The sequence below is a fragment of the Mustela lutreola genome, chromosome 1, assembly GCF_030435805.1.
Source record: "Mustela lutreola isolate mMusLut2 chromosome 1, mMusLut2.pri, whole genome shotgun sequence".
In the NCBI taxonomy this organism is placed as follows: Eukaryota; Metazoa; Chordata; class Mammalia; order Carnivora; family Mustelidae; genus Mustela; species Mustela lutreola.
In genome coordinates, this window is record NC_081290.1 from 71,291,176 (window position 1) to 71,318,986 (window position 27,811).

Consider the following 27,811-nt stretch of genomic DNA (forward strand, 5'->3'; position numbering starts at 1 on the left):
TGAGAGCTCACTGAGTAGAAACCAACAGGCACAGGTGCAGCCTCATTAAAATGGCTGGGATAGGGATGCCTGGGTGGCTCAGTCAGTTAAGCATCTGCCTTTGGCTCAGGTCATGATCTCAGAGTCCTGGGATCCAGTTCCCCACTAGGCTCCTTGCTGAGCAAGGAGCCTGTTCCTCCCTTTGCCTGCTGCTCCCCCACTTGTGCTCTCTCCCTTTCGCTCTCTGACAAAAAAATACAATCTTTTTTTTTAATTTTATTTTTTATTTTCAGCATAACAGTATTCATTATTTTTGCACCACACCCAATGCTCCATGCAATCCGTGCCCTCTATAATACCCACCACCTGGTACCCCGATCCCCGCCACTTCAAAACCCTCAGATTGTTTTTCAGAGTCCGTAGTCTCTCATGGTTCACCTCCCCTTCAAATTTCCCCCAACTCCCTTCTCCTCTCTATCTCCCCATGTCCTCCATGCTAGTAAATACAATCTTTTAAAAAAAATGGCTGGGGGGCGCCTGGGTGGCTCAGTGGGTTAAGCCTCTGCCATCGACTCAGGTCGTGGTCCCGGGATCCTGGGATTGGGTCCTGCATGGGGCTCTCTGCTTGGCGGGGAGCCTGCTTCTTCCTCTCTCTCTTTCAGCCTGCCTCTCTGCCTACTTGTGGTCTCTGTCTGTCAAATAAATAAATAAATAAAATCTTTAAAAAAAAATGGCTGGGATGCATTTACTTTGCTATTGAAGGAATTCAGCCGTACAAATGAGAGCTACAGAAGCAAAATTGCTTCAGTCCCCACAAAGTCTCATTTGCTTTGAGAATGTTTTTGCTTTGCTTATTTGGAAAGGAAGACATCTCTAGGACGTCCAGCTTCCACAACAAAGCAGAGATTGGTGAATTCTCATCATTTGGGAAGTAGAGCCTCTTTCTGCTGATCTGGCTGTCTGCAGATCTCCCAGGTGTAAAAAGAGGTGAAAAAAGGTCATCAGATATATAGGTAGATCAGCTGTGATCCCCAGAGGCTTTAAGGATTGGGGGAACGAAAACCGTTCAGGGATAAAACCGGCCTTCGTGTGTCTCTGATTTCAATGATTTATAAAAAAATTTTTCTATTAAGTGTGAATAAATCCCTGAATTCTGCTGTGCCGGGTCCTCAGAGCTCCAAATGCCTGATATAGGAACAGCTGTAGTGTGAATTAGTTGGACTAAGCTCTTGGGCTGCTTCCAACTTCGCTATTGCTCATGCCCCACAGGTCAAGGAAAGAAGTGATGTAATGCACTTAGCTGTGCCACTTTAATTACAGTGCAATGGAGAGGGGGAGGGGTTATAGGCGGTGACAAGTTTAGCGCATGACTTGCCCTAGGGATGCAGGAAACAAAAACACGGCCAACGATTGGCTGCGTCCACTTCCGACCGGGTATCTAGCTCCTACTCTGGAACCTTGAAACACTAATTTCCTGGGAAGAGGGGTGGCGCTAGCCTACAGACCGTCAACCATAAACACGCAGCGCGCGCACACTCACACACATACACACACCCCCGCGGAGGCTGGCAGCGTCCTCCTTGCTGAAATGGGCGTGGGGCCGAGCGCTTGGCCCACGGTCCCCAGAAGGTTGCCCCAAAGCCGGCCGCAGAGTCTAGGGACCCGCGGAGGCCCCGAGTGCGCGGAAACTGGTGTCACCCGGGCCGGGTCCCAGTGAGCCGCGCTCGCGTCATTCATTCGCCGCGTCCGGAGCGTCCTTCCAGCGGCGAGCTGGGCTTCGCTGCGTGTGCCCGTGGCCTCGACGCGGAGTGTTAGCGCGCGGTGACCTGGACTGCGCGGAGCGGCCAGAGACGGAGGCGGCCCGGAGCTCGGCTCGGAGCTCCGAGAGCAGCCGCGGCGCAGCCCAGCTCGGCCCTCGCCGCGGGGCCGTGTGCGCTTCTGTCGCCCGCAGCCCTGCCCGCCGCGGGCCCGGATCCCGGGACTGAGCGCCGCCACTTCCTCCTCTTCCTCCCGCTCCCCTTCCTCCTCCTCCCGCTCCTCGCGCCGCCGCAGGCGGGAGTCGGGCTGCGGGGCGGCGGGCCTGGGCGTCTGCGGCCCCGGGCTCGCGGGGGGCGGCGCCGCCGCGGGGAGGATGCTGCTCGCCGCGCCCGCGTCCTGCCCGTCCTCCCCGGCCTCCCGCGGGGGCTTTGTTGTGGCCCGGGCGCCGCGGGCGGCCGGCTGGTGAAGTCGCTCTCCGCCGCCGCACCTAGCGGGCGAGAGGGCGCGCGTGTGCCCGGGAGTGCGCGCCTGTGCGCGCCGGTGTGTGCAGGACCCGACCCGCGGCCCCATTGTGTGTCCGCCGGCGGCGCCCGGGAACATGTGGGTGAACCCCGAAGAGGTGCTGCTGGCTAACGCGCTGTGGATCACCGAGAGGGCCAACCCCTACTTCATCCTGCAGCGGAGGAAGGGGCACGCGGGCGACGGAGGCGGCGGCGGCGGACTCGCGGGTAAGGACCCGCGGCCAGTCGGTGCGGGAGGGGGGCCCGAGCGCTGCGGCGCCGCCCGCGGCCCTGGGCTGCGGGCACCCGGGACGCCGCCCGGTCCCCTGGGGCTGGGCGGCCCACCCCACTTGGGTGCGTGGAAGGCATCAGGAGTCGTGATTTTTCAGTCTGTGAGAGTGATTCTTCTCTTACCTTGTCAGGCTACGGGGCCCTTCCGAGTACCGCGCGCCCCTAAGTGGGTGATGTTGATGAGAATGGAGATGGGGGGGGGAGGGAGCAGCCCTTATGCATTGAATGCAGTACTCCTCCCTACCCGCCCCCCACCCCTGCCTATTCCCCCTTAAAAATGCCGCTTTGTATATGGGCAAGAGGGGTAGAGGACGATTAATTTTTCCTGCCTCCTTTTTGCTGATCATGGCAGGATCACGTATAAAATGCTCTTTTGTTTCCAGGGAAGCAATCAGTAAGAGGCTGGTGTGGTCATTTCGCGTATTAGTTATGACCGAAGAGAATGAAAAAGGATTTTTGTGTTTGTTGTTGTTGTACCTAATTCGACATTATAAAGCAAGTTATCTGGTTGTAAAAAGAATTACCGATGTGTTTGCATTTTAACTATTTTAACTCAATCACTGAACCCCCTCACAAGTTATTATTAACAACGTAACTCCTACTAAAACCCCCTGCCTAATAGTTTCGGGATTGTAAAGTCAGACCCATATCCCAGGTAGTGCCGTATTAGAAAAACCTTCGTTATTAACTAACTAGTTTGCTTGTTTCGGAGGTTACAAATAATCTTGAACTCATACCGTGTTGGAGAAATTGGACCTTCCCTCTCTCCATGGTGGTTAGCAAAAAGAGAACTGGGATACTTTTCACCATGAAGTTAGCAGAAGAAATAGGAGAGGTTTAACTAGGAAAGAGACTGCAGAAAAGAGATGAACTTTGACCTCTTAGGAGTCCAAAATGTATCACCCTCTGGGAGCTTGCCTGCTAGCTAAATTTTTGTTTTCAAAGCGTTGTGCTATGAACTAAAAATTTTTGATATGGTATGTATTTAGTTACGATTATAGTTCACAGGCTAGTTTCCTCAAGATTAAAATTCAGGTGATACATTTTATGGCATATGTGGGTTTAAAGGATTTTGCTAGTATATCATATTGCCTATACCTAATGATTTTTCTACATTTTTTCTGCCATAAAAGAGAAGGCAGTATGCTGAACTCCAGACCCTATTCTGGAAATTCTGATTAGTGGGGTAGAATCAGAATTTTCCAGTTCATTTTGTAGAAGTTGTCTAACTATATACACTAGTATGTAGCTTGCATATCTCATACTGGATCAGCCCAGATTGTCCTTTGAGCCTAAAACAACAACGTAAAGTAGGTAGTTTATTGTATTAACAAAGAACATTTCCTGCCTGGAGTTAACCATCCTACACTGTATAACTACTAAGTAGTATTTCTTTTCTAGAGTCATATGCCGTAGGTTATGAGAAATTCAGAAATGCAGAGCCTTCTTTTCCTAGTTAATATTTTTATTATGGTCTTCCTGACTCAGAACTGTACCTAACCACAGTCCACCTGGAATCTCATTATTGATAACTTACTTCAGAAAGATAAAGTTACATCTTTTTACAGCTATTGCAGTCATTGCTAGAATGATTGAAATTATTATAACGAGTAAAAATATTCCTGCCAACCAAGGCTTTTTTCCAACTACAGGAGGAAAAATGTCTGCTCAGATAGATTGGTGCCTTAAATGTAGCAGGAACATTTTAGAAATCCTTGAACGATGTATAGCATATTTCAATCCTAACGTGAGCTTCTTCATGCGTTCATCAACTTACTAAATCATTTAACAAATATTTATTGGCAGTGTCTGAAGCGCCAGTGTCGTGAAGCTCACAGCCTTGTGGAGAGGACAAGTGTTGATAAAATAATCACATAAATTAATATAAATTAATATATATTTGCTACTCACAGGGTCCCAGCAGAAAATAGAACCAAACCTAGTCCAAATGAAGAGAATAGGTGAAAAGACAACTTAGAAAGATGGAGGCAGGGTTACCAGAATCAGAGAAAGGCCCAGTGGGGGGGGGGGGCACTGTTACCCACTCCCAACCCCCCAACCCCATCCTACCCCCACCAGCCCAGGTGGCAGGAATGATGTTACTGGAAGCCTTGTGTGCTGAACCCAGGCAGGAGGTTTTGGGGCTTCCTAAGAAGCAGACTGTGCTAGAAAGAAACACAGAGCACAGCAAAAAGGAAGTGGAGAGGACATGCCTGACTTCTCTTCTCATACGGTGTTAGCTTCTGCCACTGTCTTTGATCTGTGGCATCCAAGAAAGCCAGCTATACAGGATGTTCTGGTGATCTAGTCCCTAAGGATCAGCCTCTGAGGGATGGATCTGGGAGGTGGGAACAAACTGAGAATGACTGGTCCTGATCAAAAAAGAGAGGAACATATGTTGGTTACCCTACTTGGAGAAAGGGGGTAGGCATGGGGGCAAGGAACATTTCCCTGAAGAAGTGACACTTGAGCTGAGAACTGAAGGAAGTTTTTTTGTTAACAGTTTGCTACTTTTCTATATCGTTTTTTGTTTTTGACAACGTATCTCTAAACACATGTTTTGGTTTTGCCTGTTTTTTGAATGAGGAATGAATATAATCAGAGTATGCATTCATGTGTTTGGATTCTTTGCTCAGCATTGCAGTTGTGCTATTTATGAATGTTGTTGCTTATGGCTCTAGTTTATTTTTCTGTGCTGTATGGAATACTGTTACATGAGTATACCACAGTCATTTGTTCATATTTATCCATTGTATTATTGGTGGATCTTTGAATGATTTGTTTGGGGGCATTAAAGGCAAGGTAGCTATGATCTTTCTTGTGTGTGTTTCTGGTGCAGTGATTTGTTTGGGGGCATTAAAGGCAAGGTAGCTATGATCTTTCCTGTGTGTGTTTCTGGTGCCTGTGGGCATACAATTCTATTTGGTCTGTACCAAATACCAATTACCAAGAGGAATTACTAGCTCATAGGTTATGTGTATCATCAACTTCAGCAGATAATACCAAACTGTTTTCCAGAGTGGTTGTACCAGTATACTCCCAACAGCAGGGAGTATTTGGGAATTTCCCTTGCTCCATATACTTAACAATATTCTTAACAATATCATCAGTCTTTGTAATTTTTACCATTCGCATGGTTTTATAGAAATATCACATTGTGGAGTTCATTTGCTTTTTCCTAACTAATGAGATTGAGCACCTTTTCATGTTAATTGGTCATCTGAAATATTCTGACATGATTGAGTCTTTTGCCCACTTTTCAGTTGGATCGTTTGTCTTTTTCTTACTGATTATCAGTATTTTTAAAAATATATTCTGGGGAGGAGTTCATAGTTGGTTCTACGAATGGCAAAATCGTCATTCTATTGCTTGCCTGCCTATTCACTCTCTTAAGGAGAGAGTGATTTCTTGCTTAATTTTAATGTCCAAATTCTTTAAAGGTTCCATTTTCTTTTTTTTTTTTTTAAGATTATTTATTTATTTATTTGACAGACAGAGATCACAAGTAGGCAGAGAGAGAGGAAGCTCTCTGCTCCCTGCTGAGCAGAGAGCCCGATGCGTGGCTCTATCCCAGGACTCTGGGATTATGATCTGAGCCGAAGGCAGAGGCTTTAACCCACTGAGCCACCCAGGCGCCCCTAAAGGTTCCATTTTCTTTTCTTTTTTTTTTTTTTTTAAGATTTTATTTATTATTTATTTGACAGAGATCACAAGTAGACAAGTAGACGGAGAGGCAGGCAGAGAGAGAGAGAGGGAAGCAGGCTCCCTGCTGAGCAGAGAGCCCGATGTGGATCATGACCTGAGCCAAAGCAGTGGCTTAACCCACTGAGCCACCCAGGCGCCCCAAGGTTCCATTTTCTTTATGGTTGGTGTTTTATTATGTCCTGTTCAAGAAGTCTTTTTCTAGATTGAGGTAAATGTTATCTTCTGGGAACTTTTCAGTTTTAACATCTAAATTTATATTTACAGTTAACTGGGAATTAATTTTTGCATATTGTGTGAGATAGGGGTCAAGTTTTATTTTTTAAAAATTTGTGTGGACATCCAGTTGTCCCAGCATGAATATTGGTAAATCTGTTGTTACTGTTCTGTAGGGCTACCTTGGTCATAAGTCAAGTGACCAGATATATGACAATTGGTTTGTTTGAGGACTCTAGACTCTTTCTTTTATTTATTAAAATATTCTTGCTCCAGGACCACACTGTAGTTTTATAGTAAGAGTTTACATTCATTTAATCAAACATTTATTTTTTTAAAAAAGATTGTATTTATTTATTTGACAGACAGAGATCATAGGTAGGCAGAGAGGCAGGCAGGGAGAGAGGAGGAAGCAGGCTCCCTGCTGAGCAGAGAGCCTGATGTGGAACTCGATCCCAGGACCCTGAGACCATGACCTGAGCCGAAGGCAGAGGCTTTAACCCACTGAGCCACCCAGGTGCCCCAATTTGATCAAGTATTCTTATCTTGTTTTTTTTTTGTTGTTAAGAGTTTCTCAGCTATCTTTGTCTTTTACATTTATACAGCATTTTAGAATCAAAGTATTAAAGTTCCACTGAAACAAAACAAAACCAAACCACAGCAGCAATAAAAACTTAAACTGTTGGGATTTTGATTGCAATTGCATTGAGTCTATAAATAAATTTGGAGAAAACTGATATTTTTATAGTATCAAAAGTCTTCTGGTCCATGAACATGGTATGTTCCTCTGTATAGATCTGTTAAAATTTCTCCTGATGTTTCATAGTTCTCGGTGAGAGGGTTTACACATATTTTATTAGATTTATTCCTAGATATTTTGTACTTTTCACTCTACTGTATATTTTATCCTTTTAAAATTTCATTTTCTAGGGTGCCTGGGAGTGTCTGGGTAGCTCAGTTGGTTGAGCATTAACTCTTAGTTTCAGCTCAGGTCATGATTTCATTGTCATGGGATCCAGCCCTGAGTTAGGCTCTGTGCTCAGTGCCCAGTCTGCTTGTCCCTCTCCCTCTGTTCCTTACCCCACTCTCTTTCAAATAAATAAATAAAATCCTTCAAAAAAGGAAACAAGTTTCTAGGATTCCTGGGCAGCTCAGTTGGTTGGGCTTCTGATTCTTGATCTTAGCTCAGGTCTTGATCTCAGGGGTGTGAGTTCAAGCTCCATGTTGGGCTCCATGCTGTCTGTGGAGCTTACTTAAAAAAAAAAGTTATCTCTAAAATTTTATTTTCTAATCATTTCTTTGTTGACCTCTAGACATTGTTGTTATTTTTTATATTGACCTTATATCCAGGCTCCCCCACTTGGCTAATCTCTTATTTAAGAAATTTGCGTCTTTATAAATTAGTAGGATTGGATTGTACTTTTTCTTTTTCATAACATTGTTCTGAAATGTGGTATCAAGATTATACTGGCCTTAAAAATTAAGTTGGAGAGGGGCACCTAGGTGGCACAGTTGGTTAAGCATCTATCTGACTCTTGGTTTCAGTTCAGGTTGTGACCCCTAATAGTGAGATCCAGCTCTTCCTGGGGCTTCACACTTAACAGAGTCAGCTCGAGACTCTCTCTGTCTCCCTCTGCCCTTCCCCTGTGCTCTTCTCTCTCTCAAATAAATAAATAAATCTTTTTAAAAAAAAGTAAGTTGGAGAGAGCTCACTATGTTTAATTTTTTAGAAGAGTTTATGTGATAGCAATATTATTTCATCTTAACATGTTTGGCAAAATTCACTGGTGAAGAAGTCTAGCCTTGAACTTTTATTCGTGGGTTTGTTGAATGGTATGACAACTATTCAAATAATTTAAAATTTTCTTTTATTGTCAGTTTTATAAGCTGTTTCTTAGATTTATCTTTTTCATCTAGATTTTCAAATATTTTGGCATAAATTTGTTAATAATCTCATTTTTATAATATTCTCATTTTTGATATCTGTAGGATGTACAGTGATATTTTAGGTGTCTTTTATAAATAACAGAGTTTTTTTTTTCCCCTAATCCAGCTTAAATTTTTGTCTCCTAATTTGATTATTTAGTCAGTGTACATATGACTTTGGTTTAACTGTACTATCTTATTAAGTGCTTTCTCTGCTCTATTTTTAATTTTTCTTAACTTTTGGTAGGCTATGGGATTTTTTTTAGTGATTACATTTTCAAGCCTTTTATTAGCTAGAAATTTTATTTTCATTTCACTATTCTTTTAGTGGTTACTCTGGAGATTATAATGCATTCCCTAATTTACAAAGTATATTGTTCATTGGTACTTTCATTTTATTTAATTTTTTAAAACTAGTACTTTTAATTTTTTCTCAGATAACAAAAGGATGTTGGAATACTTTAACTCCACTTACCAGCCCCCCTCTCCCAACTTGTATACCATTGTTTTAGTGTATTTTAATTCTTACATATTTTAATATGAAAACATATAATTACTACTATTTTTAAGTCTGTATTCAGTTACATTTCCACATATGTTTATAGTTTTTGTTATACTTTCTTCCATTTCTGTGCTTTTTTTTGGAATCATTTTTCTATTGCCTGGAAAAAAAAAAACAAAAACCTTTCTGTTTCCCGTAGTGAGAGCCTATTGCTGAAGAATTTTGTTTTTATGTTTGAAAATGTATTCATTCTCCTTTCATTCTTGAAGGATATTGTTGTTTTGAATGATTGGCAGTTAATTTTTTTTAAGTATGGTTAAGATATTGTTCTATTGTCTAATGATTTTCTTTTTTACTTTCTTTCTTTTTTTTTTTTTTTTAGGAGTAAATTGTCACTCTGAATTAATATTCCTTTGTAGATAACATGCCTTTTTCTCTAGCTGCCTTTAAGTTTTTCTCTTTGATTTTGGCTTTCTGCAGTTTTTAAAAAATTTATTTTACTTAAACTCAATTAACATCTAGTGTATTATTAGTTTCAGAGGTAGAGTTTAGTGATTCATTAGTTGCATATAACATCCAGTGCTTATTACATCACCTGCCTTCCTTAATGTCCATCACCTAGGTACCCTGTTCTCCACCCTCTGGGTTTCTGCAGTTTTATTATGACCCAGCTGTTTGTGGATTTTTAAAAGTCCTGCTTCATGTAGTAGCACTTATTTCATTAGTTTTGTAGACTTCTCATCCACTGTCTCTTTAAATCATTCTTACCATCTTTATGGCATACCCATTATGTGTATATTAGATCTTTTCATTGTATCTTTTATGTCTGTTACTTTCTGATTTTTACTTGCTTCATCTTGGTTACTTTCTTTTGGTATATGTTTTAATTTACCATCTCTTTAACTGTATATAGTCTGTTAAGCCTACCTGTTCTGAATTACTTTTTAAATTTGAAAATATCCATTTGGCTCATTTTTATAAATTCCAGTTATCTATCAAAACTCTTAATATTAAAAAAATCTATCTTGGGGGCACCTGGGTGTCTCAGTTAGTTGAGTGTCTGACTTGGTTTTGGCTCAGGTCATGATCTTAGGGTTGTGAAATCAAGGCCTTCATCGAGCTCTGCGCTTAGCGGGGATTCTGCTTGAGAGTCTCTCCCTCTCCTTCTGCTCCTTTCCCTGCTTTCTCTCTCTCTCTCTCTAAAACAAATAAATCTTTTTTTTTTTTTTTTTTTTTTTTTTAAAGATTTTATTTATTTATTTGACAGAGAGAAATCACAAGTAGATGGAGAGGCAGGCAGAGAGAGAGAGAGGGAAGCAGGCTCCCCGCTGAGCAGAGAGCCCGATGCGGGCCTCGATCCCAGGACCCTGAGATCATGACCTGAGCCGAAGGCAGCGGCTTAACCCACTGAGCCACCCAGGCGCCCTAAAACAAATAAATCTTAAAAAAAAAAAAATCTGTCTTGAGCATGGCTAGCATAGTTATTTTACAGTCTCTGTTCTCTCCCATATCCCAAGGCCCACGTGGGTTTGTTGTGTTGTCTCTTGTTCCTCCAGTTTTCATTCATGCTGTTATGTTTTCCTGTGTGCCTGGCTACTTTTGATTATGTGCTGGACATTGTACTTCTGCTTTGTAGAAGTAATCTGAAGTAACAGATGATTGATATGAGAGAATTTTTTTCTTGCAGTTGCAAACCTAAATCACGTTAGTTTTAGGTATTGATATATTTCAAAACTGAGCTCTAACCACAGTGATTTTTGCCTCCTTAAGACTCACACTTGTGATTAGGTTGTAGGTTTTGCAGATCCCAAAGCAAAGAGAGGGAAGCATCATTGGTTTCTCTACCTCTTTGGTGGCACTGATTCCTATCCTTGTCTTCCCAATCACTGATTCTATTAATTTGTTAATCTGTTAAAAGCACATCCAGACTTTCAGCCACTCAGCAGTGCCTTCTAGAAGAGTCAGAGGCTTTCCAAAATAATAGCTATCCCATATGTAAGGCTCTTCTCTTTGAGCTGTTCTCTTTCCTAAGTGAAGTAATTTCTCTTTTTTAAAATTTTTTGATATTTTAAGGTATATTTTATTTCTTTTGTATAGTTGTCCTTAGTAGCAAATTAATTTGTGTGCCATTATAAGGTGGCTGCTATTATTATTTCTATTTGCTACAAAAAGAAAATAAGGTGTCAGAAAGATGGTATGACTCGCCGTGGTCATGGCTAGTAGGTTAAAGGCCTATTAGATTTTGTATTTATTTATTTTTCTTTACAAAACTAATTATAATGGTGTGGACTAATCTTACTTTCTTTACTAGTCTCCTTGAGAATCAAATATTAAACTATTGATGTTATCTCCGGAAAAATGAAAACACCCCCGAGAATTTACATGCAATTTCAGGAGTTCTGTGAATCCCAAGTGAATTAGTACATAAATGCTTCAAGTTAGAGGATGTCACCAAAAGATCAAGACAATTTCTCATTACGGAAATCAAAAATGTAATATCCGCTATAGGCAGTTCTGTCAGAAATGTGTTTAAGTACCAGCTATTATGGGTGCTGAACTTGATAAAGGTATACAAGGAAGGCAAAGGCAAGATTCTCTTGCTGAGCCCTTCATTAATAACCTAGTGATCACACCTGTATCAATAAATTTGGGAAAAGTAAGAACATGTGCAAGGAGATAATGATTCTAGTGAAGACTAAGGTTCTCAGATTGTTTCCTTTGGAGATTCAGCACTGGACTGCCCAGGAATTGGATTTTTTAATCACAGGGAGACCTTTGCAACTAGAGAAATACCCCATTTGCTTACTGATGAAGAAAACCAGGCTATCCCCTAAAAACATGTCTCTGACACAGAAATTATTTTGAGCTGAAAGCAATTAAGAAACAATAAACATGGAAAAAGCTCTCACTTTCACTTTAAGACAGGAAATAAATTCCCCTTTTCCTGGAGACAGACTTCTATTAGCCCAGAGAAGCATCAGAGGAATTTGTAAATAAACCATGTTAAGATAACCCTTACCTTCCTAGTTAAGGAAGATGAGGACTGTCTAGCTCTAGTTGGATTACTCCTAGCCCAAACCCTCATGTTCTGTCAGTGTTTCACAAAGTATAGTTTCTTTGACTAAAAGCTATAAAAGCTTCCTGCTCTGGCCACTTATTCTTTTTTTTTTTTTTTTTTAAATATTTTATTTATTTATTTGTCAGAGACAGAGGGAGAGAGAACAAGCAAGCACAGGCAGACAGAGAGGCAGGCAGAGGCAGAGGGAGAAGCAGGCTCCCTGCCGAGCAAGGAACCCGATGTGGGACTCGATCCCCGGACCCTGGGATCATGACCTGAGCCGAAGACAGCTGCTTAACCAACTGAGCCACCCAGGCGTCCCTGGCCACTTCTTTCTTTCTTTAATCTCCTGTGAAGGCTTCCATGTACATGGACAAATTCAGTAAAATTCGTATTTTTTTCCCTGTTATCTTTGTCAGTTTAATTTTCAGACCCAGCCAGGGATCCTAAGAGTCAAGAAAAGTTTTTCCTCCCCTGCATGAAGAACTCCCAGTGGTGAGAGAAATAATAAAACCATGCTCTTAAAGCCCTCACTGGTTAACAGGTACCTGCTTTTAGGGTAAATGCTTTCATGTTGCTAATTCACAAGTACTGTTATCAGCAAAGTTGGCTCTAGTTGCATTTAGCAATAAAAGTTTTTCTTTGTAGATTAACTTATATATAAAAGCATTTGTATTTATATGTTAGTTCCTAATGAAGTCTAATGTTACAACTGGTGATTCTGCATTGGGATGGACCGTCTAATACAGCTGTATATGGAGTTGGCTCATAATACAAATAAACAAGCATTACTAGCAAGGAGCATGATTAGGTAAAACTAGGTGTTGCTTGCTTGTTCCATGAATTTCTCCCCCCTCTGCTTGTTAGGATGAACTTTAAAAGAATTTTGTCTGCAGAATGCTTTAATCACCCATTCCAATTTGTCTTGAGACTTTATCTTATTCTACAAAGAAGCTGAAAGGTGAATGCATATAATTTGTGTAGGATTTGAGATGGCTTTTGACATCTTCGGGTTTTTGTAAACTGGTCTCAAAAAGTAGCGGGTGGTGGGGGCGCCTGGCTGGCTTGGTCAGAGGAGTGTTTGACTCTTGATCATGGGGTGTGAGTTCGAGTTCCACACTGGGGGCAGAGATTACGTAAATAAATAAATAAATAAATAATAAATTCTTTAAAAAGGAGGGAGGAGAATATTTACTCCAGGGTTTCCTGCATAAATTTGAGGGTTGGTACTGACCTCTTCTAGGGACACTGTGTATACATTCTGCTTTGCATGGGGATCCCACCTTAGGAAGCGATCAGGTTCTCCATTGTGGGGTGGTTCCTACACCTGTGCAAAAGCCTACACAAAGCCTGTTTTGTAGTTGTGTACAAATCAGGACTTTGTCATTCGGAACTGGGTAGCTTATGCCAGTAGCTCTGGTAGGTACCACCTTGAGTTCTGGGTGTCAGAGGCCAAAGCCCATGTGTGCTCCAGGGCACAGCAGAGTGTAGAGAATGCCATAGGAAAATTGGAAAACCACCAGGATTGCTCTTTGCACAACTTCATGGTCACTACCTGCGTCACAGGGCTCTGGTCTTTTCCAGTCCATCCCTTGGTAAGCAGACCTTGAGGTTCACATCCCAGCCCCATCTTTGACCAAGAGATAGCATTTAGGAAGTTTCTCTTCCTTTCTGAGCTTGATTTCTTGATGTAAAATGGCTGAATAATCCTTAGGTGCCTGTTGTGAAGATTCTATTTAAGCTAAGATATGTAAAGTACAGGAAGCATAAAGAGCCATTCACAGATGATGGCCCATCCTTGTTCTACCCTTGCGGAGGATCTAGGGGAGGTGTGAGGAAGCAGCTGACCCCTAACTAATTCACACCAGTGTGTGAGCCCCGGGAAAAGTCCGCAGTTTACAGAGACATTGCCTTTTTCAAAGGGCGCTATCAAAGCAAATGGATGACTGATATTTAGGCAGCTTAAAAAAGCAAAGTCATATTCAGGCTTTTGGAAGATGGAAATTTTTTTTTTTTTAAGATTTATTTATTTATTTGACAGACAGAGATCACAAGTAGGCAGAGAGGCAGGCAGAGAGAGAGAGAGAGGAGGAAGCAGGCTCCCTGCTGAGCAGAGAGCCGGATGCGTGACTCGATCCCAGGACCCTGAGATCATGACCTGAGCCGAAGGCAGCGGCTTAACCCACTGAGCCACCCAGGCGCCCCGGAAATTTTTTTTTTTAAATGTGATTTTTGATCAACAACTTTTAAGTTCTTTCTGTATACCTCCCTTTTCCCTCTTCCCTTCCAGGACAGGCACTTTTTGAAAACTGTCAGGAAACCTAGTACTCCTCCCACTGTCCTGCCTCTTTCCTCCGTCCCTCTTTCCTCTCCTCTCCTTCTCTCTGTGCGCAAATGATTCTGACTTCGGCAAGTGGGACTTCTAAGGAGAAGTCTGGGATAGGAGGCAGAGAGGGGCTACCTTTTCTCTCTATATGGATAAGTGGTTAATTAGTCAGTCAGAAGTTTGCAATTTAGAAACATGGATTCTAACAATTAAACCAGAGAATGACGAAGAAGTCCTTCACCCACTTTCCCCATTTCTTTGTTTTCCCTTCTTGTCAGATGTATGTTCTAGACAGCTCAGAGAGGATAGACCACTCATTTTTTTTTTTTTTTTTTTTAGATTTTATTTATTTATTTAACAGAGAGAGAGAGAGGGATCACAAGTAGGCAGAGCAGCAGGCAGAGATAGAGGGAGAAGCAGGCTCCCTGCTGAGCAGTGAGCCAGATGCAGGACTCGATCCCAGGACCCTGAGATCATGACCTGAGCCGAAGGCAGTGGCTTAACCCACTGAGCCACCCAGGTGCCCCAAGACCACTCCTTTTTAAAAGTGTTCTAAAGTTGCCACCAGCATCTAACTTTCTTCAGTCTTCCTTCACACTTTTGCTCTTAGGTTATTCACGTGTCCTTTCAAGAGAGCTGGGATCCATTCTAGAGTTCCATTTAGGTTCTTTCTAACTCCTCTGGAGATCTGGACTAGGAACTGGCATTTAGATGAATCAACTCTTAACTTTCCGTGTGGGTCCTAGGAGCACAAAGCTGGACAGGTAACTGTCTAGTCCAAGAGGTGAGGTCTGTGAAACACCCCCTCTCACCCGCCTCATTCTAAGAGTTACAGACTCATCTCTGTTTACACTCTGAACAACAGAAAGTGAACGTTTATTGATCGCATTTAGTTTTTTCCTAAATTACCTGTGTGTAATATTTCTTAATAAGGAAAACTATTTCCATTTCAGTAGTACCAATTAGTATTTTTAATCTCTGTTAACTGAGGAACCAAGGTAGTCCTTAATGAAATTGAGCAAGACTTAACAGACCTGTATTTGGACTTTTTTCATTAAAGCATAAAAAGAAGAAATCATTGATTCATTTACCATCTCTCACCCCACTGGCATTTTATAACATTTACGTATCTATTGCTATAGTAAATAATAGAAAATAGAGTGTTTTTAAAAACATCTTTGAATAAAATTTCATATATATGGTTAAAAGCTAAATTTCAAAGCATTGCTATTATGGCCATATTTTTTTCTGTATTAACATATAATGTATTATTTGTTTCAGGGGTACAGGTCTCTGATTCATCAGTCTTACACAGGTCACAGCACTTACCATTGCACATACCCTCCCCAATGCCACCCCATCCCTCCCACCCCCCTCCATTCCACAAACCCTCAGTTTCTTTCCTGAGATTAAGAGTCTCTTATGGTTTGACTCCTTCTCTGGTTTCATCTTATTTCATTTTTCCCTCCCTCCCCCTATGATCTTCTGTCTTGTTTCTGAAATTCCTCGTATCCATGAGATCATATAATTGTCTTTCTCTGATTGACTTATTTTGCTTAGCATAATACCCTCTTGTTCTTTCCATGTCTTGCAAATGGCAAGATTTCGGGGTTTTGATGGATGCATAATCCGTTGTATATATGTATACCACATCTTTGTCTGTTCATCACTTGATGGACATCTAGACTCTTCCTATAGTTTAGCTATTGTAGACATTCCTGCTATAAACATTGCTGTGCAGGTGGCCCTTCGGATCACTACATTTGTATCTTTGGGGTAAATACCTAGTAGTGCGATTGCTGGGTCATAGGGTAGCTCTATTTCCAACTTTTTGAGGAACCTCCATACTGTTTTCCAGAGTGGCTGCACCAGCCTGCATTCCCACCAAAAGGGTAGGAGGGTTCTTCTTTCTCAGCATCCTTGCCAACACCTGTCATTTTCTGACATGTTAATTTTAGCCATTCTGACTGGTGTGAGGTGGTATCTCACTGTGTTTTGATTTGTACTTACTTCCCTGATGCCGAGTGATATTGAGCACTCTTTCATGTGTTTATTGGCCATTTGGATGTCTTCTTTGCATAAATGCCTGTTCATGTCTTCTGCCCATTTCTTGATTGGATGTTTATTCTTTGGGTGTTGACTTTGATAAATTCCTTATAGATTTTGTATATTAGCCCTTTATCTGATGTCATTTACAAATATCTTCTCCCATTCTATCGGTTGTCTTTTGGTTTTGTTGACTGTTTGCTGTGCAGAAGCTTTTTATCTTATTGAAGTCCCAATAGTTCATTTTGGCCTTTGTTTCTCTTGCCCTTGGAGATGTGTCTAGTAAGAAGTTGGTACAGCTAAGGTCACAGAGGTTGCTGCTTGTATTCTCTAGGATTTTGATGGACTCCTGTCTCAAATTGAGGTCTTTTCTCCATTTTGAGTCTATTTTTGTGTATGATTTAAGGAAATGGTCTAGTTTCATTCTTCTGCATGTGGCTATCCAGTTTTCCCATTTGTTCAAGAGACTGTCTTTTTTCCACTGGACATTCTTTCCTGCTTTGGTCTCTGTGGTCAACTCTAGTTGACCGTAGAGTTGAGGGTCTATTTCTGGGCTCTCTATTCTGTTGCATTGATCTATGTGTCTGTTTTTGTGCCTGTGCCTACTGTCTTGATGATTACAGCTCTGTAATAGAGCTTGATGTCCAAAATTGGGATACCACCAGCTTTGGTTTTCTTTTTCAGTATTCTTCGGGCTATTCAGGGTCTTTTCTGGTTCCATACAAATTTTAGGATTATTTGTTCCATTTCTTTGAAAAAAGTTGATAGTATTTTGATAGGGATTGCATTAAATGTGTAGATTACTCTAGGAGCATGCAATAGACATTTTCGCAATATTTATTCTACTAAGCCATGAGCATGGAACTTTTTTCCATTTCTTTGTGTCGTCCTCAATTTCTTTCGTGAGTACTCTGTAGTTTTCTGTGTATAGATTCTTTGTCTCTTTGGTTAGGTTTATTCCTAGGTATCTCATGGTTTTGGATACAACTGTAAATGGGATCGACTTCTTAATTTCTCTTTCTTTTGTCGTGTTGTTGGTGTAAAGAAATGAAACTAATTTCTGTGCATTGACTTTATATCCTGACATTTCACTGATTTCCTGTACAAGTTCGAGCAGTTTTGGAGTGGATTCTTAAAGAATCATATCATCTGCAAAGAGTGAGAGTTTGACTTCTTCTTTGCTGATCTGGATACCTTTAATTTCTTTTTGTTGTCTGATTGTTGAGGCTAGGACTTCTAGTATTACTTTGAATAGCAGTGGTGATAGTTGACATCCCTGCCCTGACATCTCTCCTAAGATCCCTGATCTTAGGAGAAATGCTCTGAGGTTTTTGGTCATATTTTTAAATTAGCACTTGATTATGTATTTTTTAAATTAATTTTACAAATATCATAAAGTATAAAGGCAGAGGAGCTAACATTTGCTGAAATCCTTCTGTGGTTCAGGCATTCTGCTTAGAACACATCGTATGTCACAAATTTGGTTTTCAGAACAACCCTGTAGGTTAGATGTTCCTTCTATTATAGATGAAGAAACCGAATGCTTTAAGAAGTAAGATCCTTGGGCGCCTGGGTGGCTCAGTGGGTTAAGCCGCTGCCTTTGGCTCAGGTCATGATCTCAGGGTCCTGGGATCGAGTTCCGCATCGGGCTCTCTGCTCAGCAAGGAGCCTGCTTCCTCCTCTCTCTGCCTGCCTCTCTGCCTACTTGTGATGTCTCTCTGTCAAATAAATAAATAAATAATCTTAAAAAAAAAAAAAAAGAAGTAAGATCCTTGAAGAGACCTTGCTACTAACAGCTTGGATTTGTACTTGAGTTTGATTGAATTTGGAAAGGGAGAAGGAAGATTAAAAGGGAGAGAGGAGGAAGCACTTGGAAAGCAAAAGGAAGCTGGAGCAAAGTGAGCCCCAGTCTTAGAAATGCAGGCTTGAGTGTGGAAATGAAGGGAGCAGGAGGAGCAAGGCTGCCCCTTTTCCTGGGCTGTGATGTCACTGACTAGCGGCTGTCATGGGTGTGACACTTTACATGACTCCTGTACACTAGGGTGGAAATCCAAACACCATCTCTCGATTTTCCTAAAAGGGTTTCCAGACTTTTCCCATTTCCAATTTTCTAGCAAGCTGTCTTTGGGACCACAGTATGGAGCCATTCCAGTTAAGAAGCATTGACACTCTGGGTGAAGGACAGACAAGGGCAAGCCCTGTTTATATGAATAGTCCACAGAGAAAATCAGTATCCATGCATATCACGAGTAAGATCAATCTCAAAGAATATATGGCTGCCAAGGAGGTAAAATGTAAACTTGACATACAGTCTTGATTTTTGAGTAATATAATTTATGTCAAATGTCATGAAGATTTTCTCTACTTAGTATCTGCTTTTCTCTGTGGGTATAAAAATATTGAGTTTTCAGTAGGATCATACTTCTCAGACATTTTTTCCTTTTAGAAATACTTAAGCTGGTGGGGATTTGAGGAAGTCCTCGAATGGCCTGAAATCGTACATAAGACTTACGGAATTCATTAAGAGTGTGTATTTTTCTAGAGCAGAGGCTCTGCCACTTCATTAGCTGCTTAAAGTGGATTGTGAATCAAGTAAAGGAAGAGCTCATACCCTATAGTCTTATCTTTCTCAGTGCTGAATTTCCCACCAACGCAGTTGTCAGAAATTTATTGCTGTTGCTTTTACCAGGATTACTATGCATTGTAAGAAATCGTATCCATTTTTAGGCAATTCTGTGGCTATATATTGTTTAAACAATGGTAATACATCAGTGTCCTTGAATACAGTGATAAAAATGCTCTTGCTTCTTTTACTCTTACCTTGATCCCCAGATGTGGGACTGTTCAACTACAATTCTCAGTTTGTTATGGTGGGGAGGATCCTGGGGGTGGCGGGTGTGTGTGTGTGTGTGTGTGTGTGTGTGTAGGGGGAGAGTGTGTGTGTGTGTGTGTGTAGGGGGAGAGGGAAGGGCCCAGGGAGGGAGGGAGCTGGCTTTTCCCTTCCTTCTAGATGCCCTTTGCAGGAAGCCTTCCCTGGGATGCTCTGTAATGTAGAGCTCACAGCTTTTAACAGGTAACTCCCCTGTTTCTCCCTTATCATTTCTCCTCCTCTGTGGTCAAGGGCAGAGAGGAATGGAGTCTAAATACAGAACAGTGAGTCGACATTTCCCTTTGCCCCCTTCAGGTCTGCTATCAGACCAGTTTGTGCAGTTCTAAGCAGATGGCCTGGCTAATCATTACAGAGCCTGCCCCCCCCCACCCCACCTCGCTTAACTGCCAGAAGCTAATCTCAGAATCGAAGAACTGCGAACTCCTCTTTCTTCCTGTTCTCTGTGTTTCAGCTGGGTCACCTCTTGTCTCTCAGTCCTGGCCTGAGGTTACCGCCCCAGTGTAACCTGGGATCTTGAGGACGGGGTGCCATCTGCTCTGTGACTTGAACCATTTGTCTGTTCTTGTCTGTGTATCTGAGAGCCCACTGTCCCCCTCTTCCTTGTACTCTCCCCGGGGAGAGCCAGTATCCCCCTCTTCTGACAACCCCATCTTCATGGCAGATTCCATAAAGGCCTCATGTCATTTTGTTTTTGAAAAGATTCATAAACGTATGGGCTGTTCTGTTTTGGGGTCCTGCTAATTTTGTCCTTATGATGCCAACTTCAGGGATGTGTTTGACCACACAAACACCCTAGGACCTTTTCACAACTTAAATAACTTCACTTGTACCCTGGGTAGAGAAATATCTAGAATGTGTTTTGATCTGTCTCCCCTTCCTTAGTGCCAATAGAACCTTTGGGCTGCAGAGGACAGCTTTTGCCTTTTGTGGACATTTCAGTTTGTTACTGGGACTGTATACAGTTGGATGTCACAGCTGTACTAAACTTTAGCATGTGTGCTTTTAAAAGCTTCTTGCAGGTTTCTATTTCTCTTCTGCTTCTAACCCACATTTTAAGATTTTTTTTATTGACAGAGAGAGAGAGAGAACACAAGCAGGGGGTGTGGGAGAGGAAGAATGACGGACATTTTTAAAGTTTAGAAGAGCACACAGATTTTTAACGTCCTTAGCTCAGCACTTTTCCTTATTCATATTTACCAGCTTGAACATTGTCTTAAAGGATCCCTAATGCTTAAACAGAGGGAGCGAGAGTATTTTCAAAAAGATTTTTTAGTCATTGGCCTAGTCATCTCTGAATGGGCCTTGGAGATGCTCTTCAAATAGAATGTAAATGTCACAGAGAATATTTGTTGCTGTTTGAGATTGTTTGTGGCAGAGAGAGTTTGATAAGAAATTATGTATTTGTCTTTCATTGTAAATTATACTCATAGTAAGAGAGCTTGAACATTCTTGGTGGTTGCTGTCCTCAAGGGATTTCTAGAATGGAAGGAGACCCAGCCATGCTAGCTCTTTTTTTTTTTTTTTTTAAGTTTTTATTTTTAATTTTTTAAAGATTTTATTTATTTGACAGACAAAGATCACAAGTAGGCAGAGAGGCAGGCAGAGAGAGAGGGGAGGAGGGAGGCTCCCCACTGAGCAGAGAGCCCGATGTAGGGCTTGATCCCAGGACCCTGGGATCATGACCTGAGCTGAAAGCTGAGGCTTTAACCCACTGAGCCACCCAGGCACCCCTATGCTAGCTCTTAAATGTGTGACCATGACTCTTAACTTCCTTGGGACTATTTTCCTTCTGAAAAGAAGAGTGGTTCCCCCCAGCCACCTGACATCTTCATTGTAAGGATCTAATGAGCTACTGAAAGTGCTTGGGAAGCTGAAAGCATCTGTCAGGTTTCATATGGGGTCCAGATTTTGTATTTCCAAAGAATCCTCCATCCCCTCTGCCAAATCAGCAATAGCTGCAGTGACAGTATCCTGAACCCACTGGGCAGCCCTCACCTTGGTGACAGCAAGCACCAAGTGGAAATAGTGCATACACAAGACAGACTTGCCCGCAGGAGCAGACAGAAGTTCCTTAGAAAGAAGGAAGGAAAGAAAGGAAGGGGAGGAAAGAAGAGAAGAAAAAGGAAGAGAAAAGAAAAATGTTTGGTTTCAGTAAACTGTCTGGAGTGACCAGTTGTCAGGTCCTGTATTTTTTAAATCTAAGTGAAACTGACGGACTATTCCTTATTTCTTTGGGAGTAGATCACGCATGATTTTTACGTCCCACACAGTCAGACAGTTCCATGTACCTTGTTAGGATTTCATTCTGGGACAATCAAAGCAGGAAATGGGGAGGAAGCCTGCCTCCCTGTTCTTGGGCAGCCCTTTATCCAGCTTCCCAGGCTCTCAGCGACAATCGGGAAGAAATGAGTGTAAACACACACACTAAGAATTTCGTGTTGTGTAGTTTTAAGTTGTTGCGTTCTTTGCTGAAATTTAACAGGGAAAATGAAGCTCCAGGCATTAAGAAGGACTTAACAGTCCCTCCCTCCCCCAAGCCCCTGAAGGATCTAGGAAACAACTCTCAAAAAGAGAAATTTTGGGGTGCCTGGGTGGCTCAGTAGGTTAAAACCTCTGCCTTCGGTTCAGGTCATGGTCTCAGGGTCCTGGGATTGAGCCCCACATCCTGCTCTCTGCTCAGCAGGGAGCCTGTTTCCCCCCCTCTCTCTGCCTGCCTCTCTGCCTACTTGTGATCTCTGTCTGTGAAATAAATAAATAAAATATTAAAAAAAAAAAAAAAGAAAGAAATTTCTCTGGGAAGACTGTTTCTTATTTTCCCCAGGGCAAGTCTGATCTTGACACCAGCTAAATAAAGGAGGGATTAGTAACTGGATGTTTAATAACTCCTGGCATTTTAAACTCAAATAATGATTTTTGAAGGGGACTGAGGAAGGAGGGAGTGGAGGGAAGAGGGATATTGTCTATATAGGAAAGGTCAATTTTTTAAAATGTTCAACACTTAAGAATATTCTTTATTGCACAAAGAAATATCTTTTCCCAAATATTTTGAAACTTACAGGCCTCTCGGGCTGTTTTTGTTTTTTTCTCTTTCTTTGTTTTTCTAGCTTTAATGGAGATATCGTTTATGGTTATAGAGATACATTTCATTACTATGAACAATAACCATAGTTTTTTTGAGTGCAAGGTGCTAAGTGGAAGCTGGTCTTCATCTCGGTGTCAGGAAGACAATCAGGAGTGATGGGACCAGGGCAGAGTGGTGAACCCACGCCTTATGGAGCCGGCTAGTCTCAGGCTGTTACTTACACTGGCATTGTACAGTTTCACCATGATGCCCATTGACAGTTTACAAATAGATGCTGTTGGTCGGAATGTATCAGTAGGAATGTTCATTCCCTGCTATTTATTCAATAGTTTTGAAATTAGGCCCAAAGGGTTACTGGTTCTAATAATCACACTTTCCATAGAAAAGCTGGTCTCCTGATAACACTGAAGGAATTCTGGGGCTCGGTGGAGTGTTACATCCTGTGGTATAAACAGCTCTGAAAGACTTGAGTTCGGTATTGAAACCGGTTTTAGCTGGTGGCCGTGTGGCTGAAGCAAGCTGACCAAGACCAGATTTTATTTCAGTTAATGAAATAAACACTTAATGAGATGAGATGGGAACTGAGCAATGGTTTGTTTGAGAACTTGGATGAAGAAACAATGAGAGTGTCCTAATTGGGAAAGGTGTTCTGATTTCCCAAAGGTCTTTATGTATTTGAGACATCTTACAGGAGTATCTTCCTATTAGGGCAGAACACATTTGCATAATGGAATATATCTGTTGCTGTACAAAGGTACCGGTTAGTGTGTGGTTTTCTTTCCAAACAAGACCTGTGGCAGGTGTCTGACAAGGATAAGCAACAGTCCATGGAGACTTGCTGTCCTGGAAGTTAGCCAGGGAAAGGTTAAGGTATATATGATCTAGCCCATGCCTCTAAATCCCACTCCCCTTTAATGATTCAGAACCCATTACTTCTTAATGCATTATTCATACACACATCAGTGCTCTTTTGAGTTTGTGTTTTCGTCGGGTACTCCCCATAGGGACCGTGGTGTAGTGTTTAAGAGTATAGACTTGTGTTTAAGAGCATGGCTTTGAAGCTGCTCCCTGAGCAGGTCAAGGTATCCCTTCTGAGCCGTGTAGCTGGGAAAGCACAGCCCCTCCCCCCAACCTTAGATGGAGCTGAGCTACATTTTAGCACCATTCACCACCCATCCCTCTTACCCAGGTACCTTTTTGCAATGCAGACATTGCTCTGAGACCTGAAAGAGCCCTGTGCTTGAGTTTGAAATCTACTCACTTCCAAGCTGGTGTGATTTCAGACAAATTGCATTTCCCTGCCTCAGTCTTCTCATCCTTCAAAGACGGGTCCAAGTACCCTTGTACTGGAGTTGTTTACAATGACACATGGCAAGCGTTGAGGACAGCACTTGGAGCCTAGAAAGAGCTCAGTAAATCATGGCTCTGATGAAGAGGAGTTCCAGAACGGGCAGTGAGAGTACAGAGGTTCACCCCATGGAAATCAGCTCCTTTCGGCAATAGACAGAAAGCAGTGGAGGCCCCAAGAGTCTTGCTTCTGACTGGATTCAGACTCGAGTTCCAAAGCACCAGTTAGGAATCATTTTCGCTTCCTAATGTAGTGGAAGAAGAGGATTTGGAATAAGAAAGAAATGGGGTTCTGAGCCCCAGTGCTACCAATTCCGGTTTTTTTCCCCCCTACAGGTGTAAGGTGAGAAAGATAACTGCTCCTTGGGATTTTCACTAAGATTGGATGTATTAGGAGTCTGGAGTTGCTGAGGTGCTTCGCCAACGTTTAGCTTAGTATTGTTTTCCTGTGAGCTAGGACCCGGGTTTTAGACCTGGTATTCTGTCACGAAATGCACCAGTTTGCAAACCATCTACCCTTTGGTGAATCAGTCATTCTGGTGATTTCAAAGGCTTGTGTTTTTTGTTTTTTGTTTTTTTTAAAATGGGCTAGTCAGAGGACAGTGTCTAGATTTGGGCAGTGAGACTCCTCATAATAATTAGTGATCTTAATAATAATGATACGTAATACCAGTTGAATATTTACAGAGAGTCTGGTGTGCTCCTTTGACCATCAGAACAACCCCCAGAAGTAGCACTCACCATGATTCCTGCTTTTTGGAGGAGGAGACTGAGCCCAAAGTCACTCAGCCAATAAGGGTTTGAGCTAGCGGTGTGTGAACCCCAGCAGTCTGCCTTGACCCCACCTGCTGAAACACTATGCAACCTGCCTCCTGTCTCCCTTGCATTTCTGGAAGTAAGTTTAAATGGTGCCATGCTCTGGGTACCAATGTGGTGACCATCTTTGGGTAATGGATAGGTATCCTTTAAAACTTGAATTCGTTGAAGACTGGTAAGTAGTGTTTGACTCTCTCTTTTATTTTTTAAAGATTCTCTTTATTCATTTGAGAGAGAGAGATGGAGAGAACACAAGTAGGGGGGAGAGGCAGAGGGAGAGGGAGAGAGAGAAGCAGATTCCCTACTGAGTCAGAAGCCTGACATAGTGCTCAGTCCTAGGACCTGGAGATCTAGACCTGAGCTGAAGGCAGATGTCCCAACAATGTGAGCCACCCACGTGCCCCTGACTGATTGTTTAGAATAGCAGTTCAAAGTCTCTTGAGGGTGGACAGTGATTGTTCTGGCAGCAAAAAGGCCTATCTACAGTGTTCTCCATTTTGGGATGGGGAGCACCTGTGGTGCTCAGCTCCTTACCATTGTGTGTTGGTGGCTTTGGTGTGCAAGCAAATGTGTGTTCTATTTCTTGTAGCTGTCTCAGGTAGACAGTGCCATCTGATCTGTCATTCGTCAGAGTATCTGATGTTTGATTTCCCTTGATTCCAACAGCTTAGACCGGAGGCCTTCCTGACTAGGTGCCCTTGTCCTCAGAGTGGCCCGCTTGCACACACCAGGCTGTTGGAGAGGTGTTAATTGTCAAAGTGGTCTGATGAGGGAGAGCTGCTCATTGATCGACCCAAGCAATCTTGCTAATCATATCAAAGGCTGAACACTCAGGTGAAAGCTTTTAGTGCCTCCAGGAAGAGTGGGACTAAAAGGTGAAGCTCTATGAAGTTATGGGAAGAGACCAAGCAGGTGAAAGTTTTTTCTGTCTAAAGTAGCCAGTAGTGTCTGTGGGGGAAGACACAATATCTGCCACTCACTAACACTGAGATTTTTGGCCCCATAGAGGTCATGACAAGAATGTCTGGGAGAGTCAGTGATGATGTGCCTCCAAAATAGAGTGCTTGCTCAAATCCCAAGTGAAATAATTGCCTGAAAGGGAGATTTTTTTTTTTTTTTTTTTTTTTTTTTACAAAGGAACACTGTAAGGGAGAAAATCCTGTTGCATCATTGTTTTTTATGCTACTTTGAAAACCAGGAGGAAGGAAAGTAGAGCTTCTTTCATAGAAGGGAAGTGACTACCTTCCCTAGTGCCTTCAGCGGGCTCTTGGCTGTTGTGATGGAAAAGTTGAACTTGAGGAATATGGTTACATGCAGCCTCATGTCCACATCACCAGAGTCTTCTAGTGGTAGTTAAGTCAACTTAAAACTGGGATTTGTGGGGCACCTGGGTGGCTCAGTGGGTTAAGCCTCTGCCTTGGGCTTGGGTGGTGATCTCAGGGTCCTGGGATTGAGCCCTGCATCAGGCTCTCTGCTCAGTGGGGAGCCTGCTTCCCCCTCTCTCTCTGCCTGCTTCTCTGCTTACTTGTGAATCTCTGTCTGTCAAATAAATAAATAAAATCTAAAAACAAACAAACAAAAAAACAAATATAAAACTGGGATTTGTTCAAACCACATGTGTCCCTGACATCTTCGGGAAAGCAGATTTGCTAATGTACACCCTTACCCCCATTACTTGTATGTTACTTGTATGAGGGCATCGCATTCTGAGATCCACTGAGATGGCTTCACTGTGTTACCATGTGAAACCCGAAATGTTAATGGAGAGATGGGGCAACTGGTTAATGGCACGTGCATAGCAATGGTGAATGAGGACTGTGATATAGAGAAAACCCAAAAAGGATAAAGATTCAAAGGGGAACAAAGCAATGCCTGAAGAATCTGGTATGGACCCCAGAATGGCAGTAAATATCTCCATTTATTTGTATTACATATGCTTACATTTTCATCAAAGGAGGTAGATTTCTACCTTTTCTTAAAGTGGCTAACTTAATGAAAAGCTTTGGCAGAACCATTAATTCTCTACCATTTGAAGTAAAATAAATAAGTAAAATGCAGACCTTCATGTAGCTCAGAGGCTGTTTGAACTTGAGAGAAAATTGTTTCCTTTCCTCCTTGGGTTGGACTGTGGCCAACATTCCTGACTGATGTTGAACGTGGTATCAAAAGAATGTGCCTGAAGTATGTAGCAAGTGACCTTTATAATCACAGTACCATTTGATGGAAAAGTGTTTACCACATTACATTCTTTATCAACTGAAGTCCGGTAGAATCTACTTATTTTATCTTTAGTCTTGGTGCGGGCCAAATGTCAGATTGCTGTCTCTAATATACCTGCAAATGCTTCACAAATAAATGCATACGAAAACTCTAAAAAGCATAGTCTGTCGGAAAAATAGGATAAAGAACATTAGAAGTGGAGAAAGATTTTAATTAGAAAACGGTAATACTGCTTCTGTGTAATCAAAGAGGTATTAGACCCATAAAGGAGAGGCCAGCTCATGTCTCAAGTGGAGTCTACCAGCATGCGGTAGAGTTGGAGGAGCTGTTTTTGGCCTTTTCCCTATATCTACTCTCTGCTAATTCATTACTCGCTCATTCAATTTATTCATCTATTGACTCACTCATCCATCAAACAGATTTAGGTGTTTACCACCTGTTAGGCACCAAAGATGCAAAAATGTATGACATCACCCCTACTCTAGAGAGACTAGATTCAGCAAGAATCTGCACAGATGTTTTATGCTGAAATTAGTTTCTTGGTTTTGGTTAAGACTTAATGAGAGAGACGAAATGCAGATGGAACTGCATGTGCCCTCGGTGGAGATTTGTTATTTGTACTAAATGGGGATTATGTCCTCATGGATAGTCCATACTCTTGTCCTGGCCCATAGGTAGTTCCAGACTCTGCCCCAGGCTGGGGTTTGAAAAGCCGGGACTGGGCACTGGAATGGGACCAGGCTCATTCCACAGCTGTGGGCAGTGACACAAACAGGGCATCGAAGGTGAAGCCTGACTTGGGCCAACGTTGACCCCTCAGAGGCCCGAAAACTAGGGCAGAGTCTTCACCTGGGGCAATGAATAGAGGTAGCCTCTCACAAACATAGTAACTGATTACTATTGTGTTTTGCGTCCTAGGGTCTGGGTTCACTCTCCGCCTGACTTCTGGTCATAATTTTTAAATTTGGTATTTTCATTTTGCAGCATTAGTTTTACAGTAAGTGTTTGAAAACCCCATAAATGTCTCTTCCTAGGGGAAAGGTTAAATGCATGATAGAATTGCCATATAATGAAATGAGAGACAGAAAAAAAACAAAAGAATGGTGACAGACTTTTTTTTTTTTTTTTTTTAAGATTTTATTTATCTGTCAG

At 42.1% G+C, this 27,811-nt stretch overlaps 1 protein-coding gene across 1 annotated transcript in view; it reads left to right on the forward strand.

Moving 5' to 3' along the window:
- Nucleotides 1-2,004: 2,004 nt before the first annotated feature.
- The window catches only part of TBC1D9 (TBC1 domain family member 9), a 121,533-nt gene continuing 95,726 nt past the window's right edge, over nucleotides 2,005-27,811 (forward strand). The window contains exon 1 of the mRNA XM_059168266.1: nucleotides 2,005-2,465. Coding sequence (XP_059024249.1) covers nucleotides 2,336-2,465 — 130 coding nt within the window. The 5' untranslated portion in view covers nucleotides 2,005-2,335. The remainder of the gene's footprint in view (nucleotides 2,466-27,811) is intronic.